This window comes from Giraffa tippelskirchi, chromosome 7 (assembly GCF_054371585.1).
Source record: "Giraffa tippelskirchi isolate mGirTip1 chromosome 7, T2T-mGirTip1v1.2.pri, whole genome shotgun sequence".
Taxonomy (NCBI): Eukaryota; Metazoa; Chordata; class Mammalia; order Artiodactyla; family Giraffidae; genus Giraffa; species Giraffa tippelskirchi.
In genome coordinates this window covers 122,285,857-122,302,005 of record NC_137281.1, presented here as the reverse complement: position 1 = coordinate 122,302,005, position 16,149 = coordinate 122,285,857, and the positions used below count along the sequence as shown (strand labels likewise).

General features: G+C 40.4%; 1 protein-coding gene across 22 annotated transcripts in view; it reads left to right on the top strand.

Moving 5' to 3' along the window:
* GALK2 (galactokinase 2) overlaps positions 1 to 16,149 on the top strand; it is a 154,062-nt gene that overhangs the window by 112,997 nt on the left and 24,916 nt on the right. For all 22 annotated transcript variants that reach the window (XR_014059124.1, XR_014059125.1, XM_081508412.1 and 19 more), the window contains one exon: positions 12,788 to 12,989. Coding sequence is in view for 20 of the 22 variants with exons in the window: in XM_081508412.1 (XP_081364538.1) it covers positions 12,788 to 12,989 (202 nt within the window). In the remaining 2 variants the exon portion in view is untranslated. The remainder of the gene's footprint in view (positions 1 to 12,787; positions 12,990 to 16,149) is intronic.

The following is a 16,149-nucleotide window of genomic DNA, read 5'->3' as shown; positions in this document are numbered from 1 at the left end:
TGGGGATTACAAAACTAGTCTGGATAGCATACCAACATGGGCCTCCACTCTTGGACAGGCAGTGATGGAGTGTGGTATCGCTAGCAAGGCATGGCACTGACACACCGTAAGAGGTTGGAAAGGGTCATGAACATTCAGAAGACCCATTGTGTCCCACTGGATTGGACTGTGTGTGCCCTCATTTATTGGATCATGGAACAATAATGCAGCATTTGATACAATGAAATATTGGGGAACACCATGACCAAAATGGTGATTTGGGAAGTTTATTATGGTAGCTGTATACAGGTTGATGGGCTTCCCTGGTGGTTCATGGGTAAGGAATCCTTCTGCCAATGCAGGAGACTGAGGTTTGATCCTTGGGTCAGGAAGATCCCCTGGAGAAGAAAATGGCAACCTGCTCCAGTATCCTTGCCTGGGAAATCACGTGGACAAAGGATCCTGGCGGGCTACAGCCCATGGAATTGCAGAAGAGTCAGGCAGGACTCAGTGATTGAACAACAGCAACAACAATACGGGTTAATAGGCGGTAAGAGGGAGACCAGTTAGAAGGTAGAGCAGTTGTTCAGACCTGGGATAAAAATCCAAAGTAGGAAAGTATAGAATGAGAAGGAAGGGAGCAGTGGACTCTGTCTTGTCATTTGAATGGCGCTGGAGTTAACAGGAGCTTACTATGTTGGCAGAAAGCAGAATGCAGGTGGCAGTGACTCCAGCAAAGTGAAGCAAAGGTTTCAAGATCGGAGTAGAATTTATTATAAAACAGTGCTGGCTCTTCCTGCTCCTGAAAATCTGAGAGAGGGAAGCTGTAAATATGTGGGGGTGCTGTTATTCTCTACAGACAAGATGGCATTATGCTATGGATTTGAAAATATTCACAAGTGCCTCTTGGAATGTAGTTTTCCATGGATTAATGTGATTTGTGTTGAAAACGCATACACACACACACACATATATTTCATCAGTGGTTTTGCTTTTAAAAGCAGGTAATTAAAGACTTTTTTTTACTCTTAAATGTAAAATGCTAACTTAATTTAATCTTTGCAGCATGGGAATGGGATATTAATGTGGCTGAAAACAGCTGTTTATTTTTTGTGGGTTTGACCATTTCAGAAACTTCACATTTATGAAGTATTATTACTGGGAAAATAAATTTGAAACTGTGGTCCAGCTTCAATGAGGACTGTATAGTGTTTTTCCATTCTACTGCTTAAATACTCCAAAGGTTCTATGCCTCAGAGCAGGGACTTATAACTGTGCTGCATAGGAAAACAGGCACTCTGGAGTGCATTCTGAAGTGGTTTCCCCCATCCACCTCTGCATGGCTGTTCTTGGAAACCAACTCTTAGTTTAGCCCAGTGGAACTACGTGTTTGAAGAGGAATTGGCTAGTAGCGTGAAGCTCCATGATTGTGCAAAGACAGCTAAAACTACAACTGCTTTTAGCACCCCCCTCAAAGAGTGGGAAAGCATTTTGGGGTATGGGAGCCTCAAAACGATTAATTATACACTTACGTGATAAGATTTCCAGTTCTCTCTGACCAGCCTATTTATTTATTTTGTTTTAATTATCCCAAGATGAAGTTTTTATCCAAGTTAAGTCTGATTCCCAAAATATTTATCACTTTTAGCTTGAAGATCAATGCTCTGTGTTCTTCCATCACCACACAATCTTTTTGCAGCTTGGTGTTATGAGGCTTAAGTGAAAAAACTCACTGTGTTGAGAATGAGGGAGATGACTGTCCAGCTCTACTTTGCATTCCTCAGACTGATGGGAGGAGACCACTCTTAAGAAGGGCAAACACAGACTAATGTGTATTCAGAGAAATTATCAGTGAGGGAGACTTGAAATCCAACTCACTGTGTTGAGAATGAGGGAGATGACTGTCCAGCTCTACTTTGCATTCCTCAGACTGATGGGGGAAGACCACTCTTAAGAAGGGCATACACAGACTAATGCGTATTCAGAGAAATTATCAGTGAGGGAGACTTGAAATTCTACTCCTCCGATCTTGAAACCTCACCACTCTTAAGAAGGGCATACATGGACTAATGTGTATTCAGAGAAATTATCAGTGAGGGAGACTTGAAACTGGGAGGTTGGTCTGGAGAAAAGAGTTAAATGCTAACAGAGCTGTGGTATTTCACTGCTGCTGGGGCAGACACTGTAGCTTAACTACCTGGCATCCAGGCCTTTTCCTGGGAAAATCTGTTATGTGTATGCTGGAGAAGGAAGGAAGGTCTTGCCTCCGGTGGTAAAGTTGAGGGGTCAGATTTTCCTCTCACAGGTCTTGTCACCTGAGTGTGAGCAAGGGCCCTTGGTTCCTCCTGTGTCCCAGCACATGCTTATGTTTTGGGCTTTGGGTCTATTAGGCAAAGGTCCATTGACAAAGTATCTAGAATCCAATGTCATATCCAGACTTGTGGAGGAGACCTCAGCAATGGTCCTCACTGCCTATTTCACTTGGCGCCTGTCCCATTCCCACCTGGATTCTCAAATTCTAATAGAGATTAGGAATATGTAATCCTAATAGATTTTGTGAGTTCTCTAATACCTTTCAAATTAATTCCTTTCGATTAAGTTAGTTCATATAGGTTTCTGTTGTTCAGAAACAATAATCCTGACTATATAATTGCTAAATCTTTTCTTGTTTCCAGCTGGAATTCTTAACTTGAATCCAAGGATAGTGTTCTGGAAAGAACTGTGTGTAGAACTTCATATATTTATGCACTCAGATGGGGGAGAGAAGGTCTATAGCTTTTATTCTATTCTCAAAATGCTCAATAACCCTAAAAAGGCCAAGAACCACTTATGCACAGGATACACTGTAAACACCTTACTTAGCATAACATATAAAGCCCTTATAATCTGACCTCTGCCTTGTTGTTCAGTCGCTAAGTCATGTCTGATTCACTGTGACTCCAAGGACTGCAGCACGCCAGGCTTCCTTGTCTTTCACTCTCTTTGAGCTTGCTCAAACTCATGTCCATTGAGTCAGTGATGCCATCTAACCATCTCATCCTCTGTCACCACCTTCTCCTCCTGCCCTCAGTCTTTCCCAGCATCAGGGTCTTTTCTAATGAGTTGGCTCTTCACATCAGGTGTTCAACTATTGGAGCTTCAGCTTCAGCATCAGTCCTTCCAATGAATATTCTGGGTTGATTTCCTTTAGGATTGACTGATTTGATCTCTTTGCTGTCCAAGGGATTCTCAAGAGTCTTCTCGAATACCACAGTTCTAAAGCATCAATTCTTCAGTGCTCAGCCTTTGTTTATGGTCCAACCCTCACATCTGTACATGACTACTGGAAAAACCATAACTTTGACTATATGGACCTTTGCTGGCAAAGTAATCTCTCTGCTTTTTAATAGGCTGTCTAGGTTTATCATAGCTTTTCTTCCAAAGAGCAAGTGTCTTTTAATTTCATGGCTGCAGTCTCCATCCACAGTGATCCAAAAAAATGAAGTTTGTACTGTTTCCATTTCCCCCATCTATTTGCCATGTGGGATGGGACCAGAGCCATGATCTTAGTTTTTGAATGTTGAATTTTAAGCCAGCTTTTTCACTCTCCTCCTTCACCTTCATCAAGAGGCTCTTTAGTTCCTCTTTGCTTTCTGCCATTAGGGTGTTGTCATCTGCATGTCTGAGACCTCTGCCTACTGCTTTTACTTTCTCTTTTACTGTATTTCTTGTTGCTACTGGTCTTCATCCTCTTTCTATGCTCCAATCATGTCCAAGTCCCATGAATTCTTTAAAAGCACCTCGTGCCCATCCAAGTACTAACCAGGCCCAGCCCTGCTTAGAGTACCTCATGGTTTTTGATCTCCACGTTGTTGTTCACAAAGTTCCTTCTGCCTTAATTTCCCATTCCTTTCACCCTACCTTTTAACTGGTTTGCTGGACACCTAACTCATCTTTTAGACTTGGGTGGTTTCACCTTTTTACTAGTGGACTCTGAAGGTCATGACCACTATTCCCCATCCCTCAGGCCACCTGCTTCCAGCATTGCCAGTAACTCTGTCAAGCTAGCAGCTGGTATGAATGTCTCTTTGTCATCCTGGGGCATTCTCCAGAGTCACTGAAAGTCGCTGTGCTGCCCAGGCACATCTCTGGGGAGAAGTTAACCCCTCTAGGGGTAGTGATGGCAGTGTCTGTGGATAAACGACCCAGGCTTCCCTTCCCTTGGATAGGTGGGCCTGTTCCCTTCCAACATGTTCTCCATGGTTCTTCAGAGAGACCCCTGAGCAATTGGGCTGTGGTTGTTCGCTGTGGTGACCTGCATATTAAGCACTTCTATTGGCTTTTCTTCTTTCCTGTCTCACTTTCCTTATTTTTGTCCTCCTGCTTCCTGGATTTCTGCTACTTCCACTCAAGTCTTTGTGTCAGGCTCTGCTTTCAGGCTAACCCAGATTGGGATACCCTCTTGACTCTGAGCCTCTACTTTGGCTGTGAGGAGCTGTCTTTCCATCTGTTGCTTGTTATTGTTCATTATTGTTTCTCTCTAGAAGACTATTACTTCTTTTCTTACTAAACATTTATTTTTTTTATTGTAGTAGGAACACATATGAAATCTATCCTCTTAATAAATTTTAAGTGTACTATACATTATTATTGACTAGAGGTGAATGCTGTACAGTAGATCTCTAGAGCTCATTCATTTTACTTAGCTGAGATGTTTCGTCTGTTTGTCTATTCATGATTAACTCTCTACTTTTCCCTACCCTAGTCTCCGGGAACCACCATTCTGGCCTTTGATTTTATGAATGTGATGATTCTAGCTAACTCATATAAATGGTACTTGTCTTTCTGTGTCTGGCTTATTTCACTTGGCATAATGTCCTCAAGAGGTCCATCCATATTGTTGCATATTGTAGAATTTCTTCCTATTTTAAGGTTGAATAATATTCTATTATGTATACATCATTTTTCAATCCATTCATCCATTGATGGACATTTAGTTTGCTTCTACAGCATAGCTATTAAGAATAGAGCTACAATGAACATGGATGTGCTAATAATTCTTTGAGATCCTGATTTTAGTTCTTTAGGATATATACCCAGAAGTGAGATTGCTGGATCATAGGATAGTTCTATTTTTAATTTTTTGAGGAAACTGTACTGTTTTCCATAGAGGCTGCACCATTTTGCATTCCCACCAACAGCATGCAAGGGTTCATTCCTCCACGTCCTCACTGACACCTGTTGTCTTTTGTTAAGACTATTACTTTTTGATAGTAAAGAGCTTATCTTATTCATTGTTGATCCCTTGGTATTATTAATAAAAACGGCATAAAGTGAATCTGTATCCATGTGTAAAAAACATAAGATATGAGAGCTTTCTTCAGATCTCTCAAGGACTGTCTTGTGTTTACAAATGTCTGTGGAGTAGAAATAAGACCAAAGAGTAGAATTTACAAGATGATGGATATTTGTTCAATATGGAACTATCAATGCACCTAAGGGACGGGACATTCATTAGTAACAGTGGTTTGTTATGGCATGATGACTCACTTGGTTTGTCCACTCTTCTGTCTCTAGCCAAGAATTCCTGTAATAGAGAGTTTTATGGAAAATGAGTCCCACATACAGATGCCTACAGAGACCAGGCAGACATGTGAACTAGTGAGGCAGTCCAGGCATAAGATAATTGGGAATGGTGGGAAGTGCATGGAAATACAGTCCATGCCCTGTCTAAATGGGCTGGCTGCTCCTCAGCTCCAGCCAACAGTTTTGCAAGAAGGTGGGTTCAGCACTGCCAGGGCTTTCATTTTTTCCAAGGGAAAACAGAAATGTAGATTCTTAAAACTTCTCACTTTAAAAAGTATGTGGGTCAAGAAAGCATCACTGTGGTTGGTTATTGACCATGGTTGTGAGTGTGCAACCTTTGTATAATGTGCGTAGAAGAGGATGTTAAAGCCTCGGATGTGAGCACAGCCTCCTCAAGAAACTGGCCTGGGGTCTGATTAGTTTGCCCCCACCAGGCCATTAACTTACTCTGCCTGTTCCCAGCTTGGGCCTTTGGCCATCCTGTCCTCACAGCAAGGAAGCTCTGTGCCTCTGGCACTTCCCACTATGGCTCTTTCTCCCACAAACCCTATCTTCTTGGTCTACCTCTAGTATTTCCAGCTCTTGAATATCTGCTGCATTTGGTCATTGTCCAGTGGTCTCATAGTCTGTCTCATTTAACTAAGTCATAAGTCTCTCATAGTAGGGACTTCTCTTTCACATGTCTTTCCTGTCATTTATAGCATAGGGTTCTTCCAAGAAAGATGCTTGCTCCTTGGAAGAAAAGCTATGACAAACCTAGGTGGCGTATTAAAAAGCAGAGACATTATTGTGCCATCAAAAGTCCATCTAGTCAAAGCTATGGTTTTTCCAGTAGTCATGTATGGATGTGAGAGCTGGACTATAAAGAAAGCTGAGCGCTGAGGAATTGATGCTTTTGAGCTGTGGTATTGGAGAAGACTCTTGAGAGTCCCTTGGACTGCAAGAAGATCAAACTAGTCAATCCTAAAAGAAATCAGTCCTGAATATTCACTGGAAGGACTGATGCTGAAGCTGAAGTTCCAATACTTTGGTCACCTGATGTGAAGAGGGGAAAAATTGAAGGCAGGAAGAGAAGGGGACGACAGAGGATAAGATGGTTGGATGGCATCACCAACTCAATGAACGTGAGTTTGAGCAAGCTCTGGGAGTTGGCGATGGACAGGGAAGCCTGGCGTGCTGCATTCCATGGGGTTGCAAAGAGTTGGACACGACTGAGCGACTGCACTGAACTGAACTGAACTGATAGCATAGTGTGGGACACACAGCCAGGGCTCACTAAGAACTGTTTGGTTGACTGTTGTTGGATGGTCATCTTACTCAGTGCTTCTGGTATCTCTCTTAGTAGAAGATGAGGTAATAAAGGAAAGGGTACCAGTTCTTGAGTGCAGTAATTAAAATTAAATCAGGAGTTCTTCCAGACATTGAATAAGCATGTCCTCCACCTACTGCTGACCTGCTACTCTCAGAGCTTTTATGAGGAAAATGATGCCCAGTATGTTCTCCTGTCACAAGCTTTTTCTCATCTTTTCCCACCAAAGGCATAACAAGATAACCAATTATTTGTGTCCTGGTTTAGATTCCTTGGGCTTCCCTGGTGGCTCACATGATAAAGAATTTACCTGTCATGTGGGAGAACTGGATTTGATCCCTGGGTTATTCTTGCCTGGAGAATCTCATGGACAGAGGAGCCTGGTGGGCTACAGTCCATGGGGTTGCAGAGAGTTAGACACAACTGAACGACTAACACTTACTGACTCACTTAGATTCCTTGATTAGAGATAGTATCTGATCATAAGCTATGTAGCCATCCTTTTATGGTAAAAGTGAGTAGGCACAATTTTGTTACAGATTGTCTAAAGGTAATAAAACCTTTTATTTTAACTAGTTATCTATTTTCTATATTTTCCTTTTATTTGAAACACATTTTGCTTGTTTTAGAAATCTCTTTCACATCTGTGAAAACAATATAATACAAATAATCTCAGTCATCTGTGCTAATGATTATTAAGTACACTTTGGGTACTGGAGTTTACTGTTAATGATTATCTCCAAACTTTTCTAGAAAAATTCCCCCACTTTTTGGTGAAGGCACTAGTAAGCTATAATTATCAAAATTTTGGTACAGTTTCATACAAGGACCAGAAACTGAACCATTCTTTCAATAAACCAATTGAGCCCCTCCTGTGGTGCCAGAAGATCCCATTTTAGCTGCTGAAGATACAAAAGTGAAGAAATTAGACAAGGCCCTTGCTCTTCTGAAGCTGAACTTCCAGTGTTGAGAGATAAGCACAGGCCATTGAACAAATAAGCACAAGAAAATTGAACAGTATTTGTGAGAATAAATAGTTTTGGGAGAAAAAATAGGATGGAAAGAATGTGTGTGTGTGTGTGTGTGTTTGTGTGGGTATGATTATTCTGGGTTGGAGATGGGGGAAGGTCTTCCTGATGCTTTGACATCTGAGACTTGAATGACCATGAGGGGCTAGCCATGTCAAGATCAGGGGAAGAACATTCCAGGGCAACAGAACAGCTGATGCAGTGGGTCCAAGGCAGGAGCCTGTGTGGTGAGCTGGAGGCTCAGCAAGGAAGTCGTCGGGAAAGGAAATTTTAGAGCTAGCAACTAAATTATTCAAGTGAACTTACTATACAATTATTACAGTTTAAATGTATATGGCTGTGATCATTTAGATCTCAGAATCTCTGCCATGATTTCAGGATCAGATTCAGTAATTACCAAAGATTCACAGAGGAGAAAGTGATTGTGTCAGAATTCACATGATATATCCTACTTTGAAGCCTTAGATTTCCCATGGATAGGATAGGACACTGGCAATGTTTCAGGAAAATGGCACCTGGTACTATATTCTTAAACGTATTCGTGTTGGAAGTAGTCATATAGCAGTGAGCATTCATGCAGTAAGAAACAATTCCTTCATCCTTTAATAATTGTCCTCAAGGATTATAAGAGAGATAGAGCATCCATTTTAAAAGTTAACTGGACAAGGAAGAAAGCTTTGTCCACAGAGTTTCAGATTTTCTTGGATTTTCTGGTATCTGCACAACAGAGACCTGCTGAATTGCCAGCATATAACAAGCCAGAACCCTGGATCCAGAGAGCATTTGTGATGTCCAGCCAATGCAGAACTGCTTTCCCTCCTGAAGGGTGGTCTCCAAATCGGTTGTAGCCTTTGGCAAGATGTTTGTATCACAATTGAAAACAGATGCCCTTTCTGCCCTTTCCTTTGTTGTCTGAGTTACTACTGATCAGGGGGTGTGAGCCATGGCAGTCTCTCAAGCACTTTCAGAACGCCCAGCGAGAGTCCTTATTAGACATTCCTGTCCTGAAGCCTTGCTGTGGGACACTTGACAAAACAGAGTAGACACAGGGAGGTTCTAGTAATCTGCTCAGTACCTTCTGAATGTTTCTTATCACAAATAAGAACACCAGTTCTGAGGTTTAATTTAAAAAAAAACACCACATCTCTCTAGATAGTTTCTACTTGAGAATATTTAATCCTAAAGGAAAAATATTTAATCTTAAAGAACTATGTAGTCCTAGAGGAAAACCAAAGCATGCTCTTGCTAATGGACTGTTTGTTGTTGTTGCTATTGAATTTTATTACAGTATATGGCTCTAAAATATATTTGTATTTTATATATATATATATATGACATTGACATTCCAGAGTATCAAAAATCGCTGTAAATTCTTGATTAAAAGAGACTTATTAGACATAAGACTGAATATAATGTGTGGACTTTGCTTGGATCCTGCTGTAAATTGACTGAAATTGAAGCAACTGGGAAAATTTAAATATGGACTGAATATGAGACAATGTTAAGGAATCATTGGTAATTTTGTTAGATGTGATAATGATACAGAGGTTATGTAAGAAAATACTCGTATTTTATAGAGTTGCACACTGAACTATATAGGAAGGAAATGTCACATGTATAATTTATTTTAAAACACTAGCAAAATACTGAAGCAAATATTTCAAAAAATTATTGTTCAGTCTAGGCGATGGGCATATGGAACATGCTATTGTATTTCCTTTGTTGTCCTGTATATAATTTGAAGTTTAAAAAATTCTTTACAAATTGTGACATAGCACAGCAATTTGTCAGCTAAATAGCACTATTTTACAATGTTAGTGGATGTTGCTTTATTGTGCCTTTTGTGCTGCAGCCATAAATATCAGTGGACCTGGAAACTAGATGATTTTTTGGAAATGAGACATTACAGTAAAAATGAACCAATATTCTCTTCTTATGTATTCTCCCCACCCTACCCCCGTGCTCTCATTTTGCAACTTGGCCCATGATTAGGGAGGTGAAATAGTTCACAAATAAAACTGAAACATATGGAATCCTAAAGCTAGAATTTTAAACATTTTGTTTCAGTGTCAACTTTTAAAAAGCTTATTTTTAAACTATAGTTACCAAAGTCATTTTCCTCCCTTTCAAAATGTGTATTCTATAATCTGGATTATATTCAGTTCAGTTCAGTTGCTCAGTCGTGTCTGACTCTTTGTGACCCCATGGACCACAGCATGCCAGGCCTCCCTGTCCATCACCAATTCCCGGAGTCCACCCAAACCCATGTCCATCGAGTTGCTGATGCCATCCAACCATCTCACCCTCTGTCGTCCCCTTCTCCTCCCGCCTTCAATCTTTCCCAGCATCAGGGTCTTTTCAAATGAGTCAGTTCTTCGCATCAGGTGACCAAAGTATTGGAGTTCAGGTTCAACATCAGTCCTTCCAATGAACACCCAGGACTGATCTCCTTTAGGATGGACTGGTTGGATCTCCTTGCAGTCCAAGGGACTCTCAAGAGTCTTCTCCAATGCCACAGTGCAAAAGCATCAATTCTTCGGCACTCAGCTTTCTTTATATACATGGATTATATTAACATGTATAAAATTATTGGTACTGTCTAATGTAGATACATGCCTATCAATGGCCCATCTTTTCCTTTCTCTATTCAGGGATTTTGAAGGAGTTCTTGTTAAATCTACTAGTGCTTTTTCTTCAGACAACTTTGCTGCAGATGCTATGTGCCAGTATTGGGTATTGTTAAGACTTTCTTACTTTAAGAGATTTTTATACGTAGACCCTAAAATATTTTAATATATAACAATTCCCAATAATATGTAATATTCCCATTTCCATTGAACCTATTGATGGAAATAACAAATTCACACTGCAGTGTGCACTGAGTCACACGACCTGGCTACTGGTGGAGCAAAGCATGTTGTTGTATTTTTATCCCACCTACATTTAACTTGTAAGTTCACTTTTTGTCTTATTTTTCATCCTATGTAGTATCAGTAGTTGTAGATTCAATACCAAAGGGAATCTGGCTGTCCACTTTCCTCAACTTCTACATTTTTAGTAAGCTGTGAGTACTAGCACTACACTTTTTTTTTTTTTTTAATAACAATGTCTAAATGGAGGTATCTTGATTTTGAACTGGAGTTAAATCATCCTTCTGAGTGTTCAACAGTGAACACCCATTGTGCACTTGTCACGTAAGGCGCTGGTGAAGGTCCTATGGAGTACAAGGTTGCAGACTATCGAATGCATGGAACCAGAAGACCTGGTTTCTGTCTTTAGGAGTTGGCAAACTTTGTGGAGACAATTACTATGGAAAGTATATGATAAGTATATGAGTTATGAGGGTGGTACTGTGGAAGGGAAAAAAATATAACCTAAAACTTTAATATAATTTGTTGGTTCTTAAGTGTGTTGTCATGCATTTGGTATTTTTTAATATAAAATTATAAAAGCACTACTGAAAAAGCAGTAATATTCTAGGGGAGAGGAACCTGGAGGCAGACCCTGGAAGAGAGAATCATGTAGAAAAGGCTACCTTGAAAGTATGTTCAGTGTCCTTCAGTTGGGGGGACAGGGCCAGCTTCAGGTGGCTCTGCAAGGAGGGAGCCAGGGAGAGATCCTACAACTTCACTCTCTTCCCTCCCACCTCTCGTTGATCTTCGCCCTTTTTCTAATCTAAAGGCAAGGGAGCCCGCTGGTGTAGTCAAACCAGGTCAGCCTCCTGGGGCAGTAGCAGAGTAGAGAAGGGCAGAGAGTATAACAATTATCATCCTCTTCCCAAAATATAACAATATGAGGGGAATGCTTGGAGGGAGTTCTTCATAGAATCATTAAATGTTAGAGCTGGAAGGATCCTGAGAAATAATTTTCAACTTCATTTTGAAGATAGGGAAATAGAGCCCTATAGAAATAGCAACTTGAATACAGTGAGTTGTCACATGGCTGAGAAGACATGACAGACCTTTGGATTCTTAGCCCAGGCTCTTTCCAGCAGGACAGGCAGATTAGCCTCCATGTATTTTTCAAGTTTTTTCCAGAGGCACTACACTCACTCAGCCACTGTTCAGCATGGGTAAAAATGGTAAGAAGGTTTTGGTTGTTATTCAAGGGAACATATGAGTACTATAAACACAGTCATTGCAGTAGGACATGTTTCTATAACTGAAGTAAGAGTCATTCCAGATAATCTGGAAGGCACAGAAATACGTCAAGGAGAAAATAAAGCCACCCACAGTGTACCACAGAGATGATGACTGTTAAAATCTTGATGCTTTCTTATAATTTTTAAAATTAAAATGTACAGTTTTATATTTTATGTTTTCACTTAATAATGAACAATTTCCCATGGAGTAATATAATGCTTTAGTAGCAGTAGTATAGCATATTTTTTAATAGATGTAGCATAATTTTAAAAATATTTTCTGTTGTTAGCAATGTGGATTCATTCTTAGTTTCTGCTGTGATAAATAATGCTACAGTATATACACATATATACATATGGTTTTTTACACACATACATACAGAAGTAATTGTGCTTATCTCTAAGAAACATTTTTATAAATAAAAGTTCTAGCATAAGCATTTTCAGGGGTTCTTTCTGGTGGATCACAGTGGAAAGAATGTGGCTGTGGGGTAAGACATCATGACTTGTTCTGCTTCTGCCACTTTCTAGATGTGTGACCTTAAAGCAAAATTGACTTGAAAAGAGAGTAATTTAGACTATAAGGAAATCTTTCAGAAAGACCTGTTTAAAATCTAAGGTATTAATAATAAAGACAGAAATGGAAGTTCTCAATAACTATATTTTTCTTTGCACTGTAACTCTTTCTTTTTTTCTTTTGAATTTTTTTTTTTTTCTGGCCAGTAACTATTTCTAACTCTGTCCACCATAACCTTCCTTCTTAAGTGCTCACCTTCAAACTCTACCAGCGGGCAAAGCACGTGTACAGTGAGGCTGCGAGAGTGCTCCAGTTTAAGAAGATATGTGAAGAAACACCTGAAAACATGGTCCAGCTGCTGGGGGAGTTAATGAACCAGAGCCACGTGAGCTGCCGGGACATGTACGAGTGTAGCTGCCCTGAGCTGGACCAGCTGGTGGACATCTGTCGGTGAGGCTGAAAGAGCAGTGTGGTGGGATGCTACCAGGGAAACTGTTTAATAGGGGAAAAAAGCAGGATGCTTTTTAATGGAAACTGTTTAATGGAAAAAAGCAGCATTTTTATAATCTTCTCAGTGAAGGAAGATCCTTCCCACTTTGTATCAGAAGGTTTGTCTGTGACACAGAGCTAGACTTATTCCCTCCTGAAAATCTGTAAGATAAAAGATTGGAGACTCGACTCCATGGCTTTATGAGGTTCCAGGTTTGGAGTCAGTTCTTCACAACATCATAAAAAAGACTTTTCCATTTTTGGATGATGTTTCAGGGAGATTTTCTCAGACACAGACCCTGTTACTTTCTCATGGTATTTTAAGCAATGGTTTCCACTACAATGCAGCTCTACCAGTATCTCCTGTTTGGTGTCCTAAGTTTAACAGTTTTATTCAAAAGAGGAGAGAGAAAGGAAAGAGGACCTCAAGCCTAAAAGAAGTGTATCAGGGGTGAGGATGCTGTAGGAACTACTCAGAGGCAGCATTTCCTGTTTTCCAGGTTTAGGTTAGACAATTTGGGGAAAAGGATTGAAGAAAGCCCAGTTTATGAATGTACAGTTGAAACACAAATGTAAAGAGGGAAACTCTTTCACAAAGCCTGTGAACAATGTCCTTATAATTGCTGGAGAATGGGGATAATAGAGTAGAATGGTTCCTTTACCCAGAAGGGAGCTCATTGACCTTGGAGGACAGAAAGAGAAATTGGGAGAACTCTCAAATGGATTGATGTTCTTTCTATTGTGAGAAAATCATAGAGAACTGCCTGCAATTAGCAATGAAAATATAATTAACCACTTGGCGCCTGTGGCTTGCCTCACTCATTGCCACACTCCCAGCCTGAAAAGTTTAAACTAAGTAGCTCCAGTGATTGCAAATGGCATGTGTACCCTAACTTGTTGAGAGACTTGAACACAACCTTGCTGAAAATCACTGTCATTGTTTGCTCACTATCTGCCAAAAAGGCTTTCAGAGCTTATTTCATTGTAAGTACTCTTTTCTGAAACTATCAAGAGCAGATAGTGTTCAGTTCTGGAAATAACAGGAAGTGGAATGATTTCTGTATAAATTAGGCAGAAGCATCTTTGCTAAGAAGGTACTAGGATAGTTTGAATCCCATCTGAAAAGCAGTGGAGGGGTATTTGCCAGCCTCCTGGAATTCTCAAATGGACTTTCTTGTTCTGGCATGGTCAACCAGCTCTTGTCTTTATGCAGCATACATTCACATGGGTAAAGAGGGAAATGACAACTAAAAATAGAGTGGGACTGATAAGTGTTATGAAAAATATAGAAAGGCTGGAGAGTCCTAGGGGTGGGTGGGTAGTCTTTATATTGACTGGCTGAAGAAGGCTTCTTTGAAGAGATAGTTGGGCAAAGACCTGAAGGAAGTGAAGAAATGAGAACAGTGACTGTCACATGTGAGGAACAGCACGAGGACCAGTATGCATGGAAGGCAGTACAGGAGGAGAGAGTAGCAGGTGATGAAGTAGGAGAGGTCATAGGGAGTCATACCACTGAAGCTTGTTGGCCATTGGAAGGACTCTGAGTAGAAAAAGGTGGCAATGGAAGTGTGAATTGATTTTTATGCCAGATGTGCCTTGAAGGAAGAGTCAAGAAGATTGCTGTATGGGTGAAAGTGAGGAATCAAGATGACTTCTGGGTTTTTGACCAGAGAAAATTTCCTTGTTTCTGTGAAAGCCATATTTTAGGGGGCCAGGCTTCACATTTCTGGGTCAGAATGATCTTCTAGTTCCATAAGATATGAAAGCAGGAAGAGGCCTTAGAGATCCAAGAGAGTTCTAAGAGGGTAAGAGACTGGAACAAGGTAACATAATGAGTCGGTGGGAAAGCCTAGCTCTCCCCATCCAGTGTTTTTTCTTTTTTTGGCCACACCTGTTTCTCTCTCCTTGGGTTATACTGAAAGTGAAAGTGTTAGTCACTCAGTCATGTCTGACTCTTTGTGACCCCATGGACTATAGCCCGCCCTCCAGGGTCCTCTGTCCATGGGATTTTCCAGGCAAGAATACTGGAGTGCATTGTCATTCCCTTCTCCAGGGGATCTTCCCAACCCAGGGACTGAACCTGCGTCTCCCACACTGGAGGCAGATTCTCTACCATCTGAGCCACCAGGGAGGCTGAGATGTATTTGAATGAGGGACTTTATTTTAACCTATTTTCCTTTATTAAAGCTTTAATGATGGAGGCTCTGGTTTTCATAGGTTTAAGTATTTGAACATGGAGCAAAGCCATGTTGAGCAGGGAAGGGCAATCTGTGGAGCAGGATGAAAACTGGGCTGGAATTTAGGAAGGATGTGTTCTAGCTCTGCCTTGTTTCATTCTGAGCTTTGTGAATTTGAACTATCACCTTACTTTATGATCTCCAATATGTTTTTCTGTTCTAGCAGTCTATAGATCTATATATATATTTTGAAAATGTGCTTCTAGTGGAAGATTTAGTGGCTGTGTTTTAAAAGGGTTCAGAAGAACATGCCTTTTGCTTTTTCATTTATTTGTTTTTGGAAACTCCTTTTCTTAATGGCACCTAAACTGTCTCTGTCTAGACCATTTTCATCTGCTGTACTGATTTTCAGTTGGGTCTGGTGTAAGGAGCTCACTCCCTTTTGTATGGTTGTTCTGTTTGGAATTGCTAAGTATTGAAATTACTTTCTTATTCTATATGGACTGTTTGGACTGAGTTTCCCATATTGAAAGATTATCTTTTGGCATGTTGGAAATATTGGCCAGAATAGTTGTCTGGCCTCTTAGCTTTTTAAATAATTAATTTTCTCTTTGCTGTCACTGTGGGCAGCAGGTGTTATTCTCCAAATATGCCAGTTGATTGCTACTTACTAAAGGTCTTGAGTAGCAGAGCAACCTCAGAGGAGGATACTCTGGGAGAATTAAGTAGATGTTAAGTAGATTAATGCATTAATCTACTTAATGAATTAAGTAGATTAATGCTATGACTTCCTAAGTCAGCACATACTTTTCATAGGGCTATTTGTGTCCCACAGGAAACTGTAGTCTAAACTCCATTTTCAAAAGCTCTGGCACTTTCCTTTATGTGGATGTATGAGGGGAAAAGGGAGGAATGCAGAAGAATGCAAGATAGTGGTAAAACAG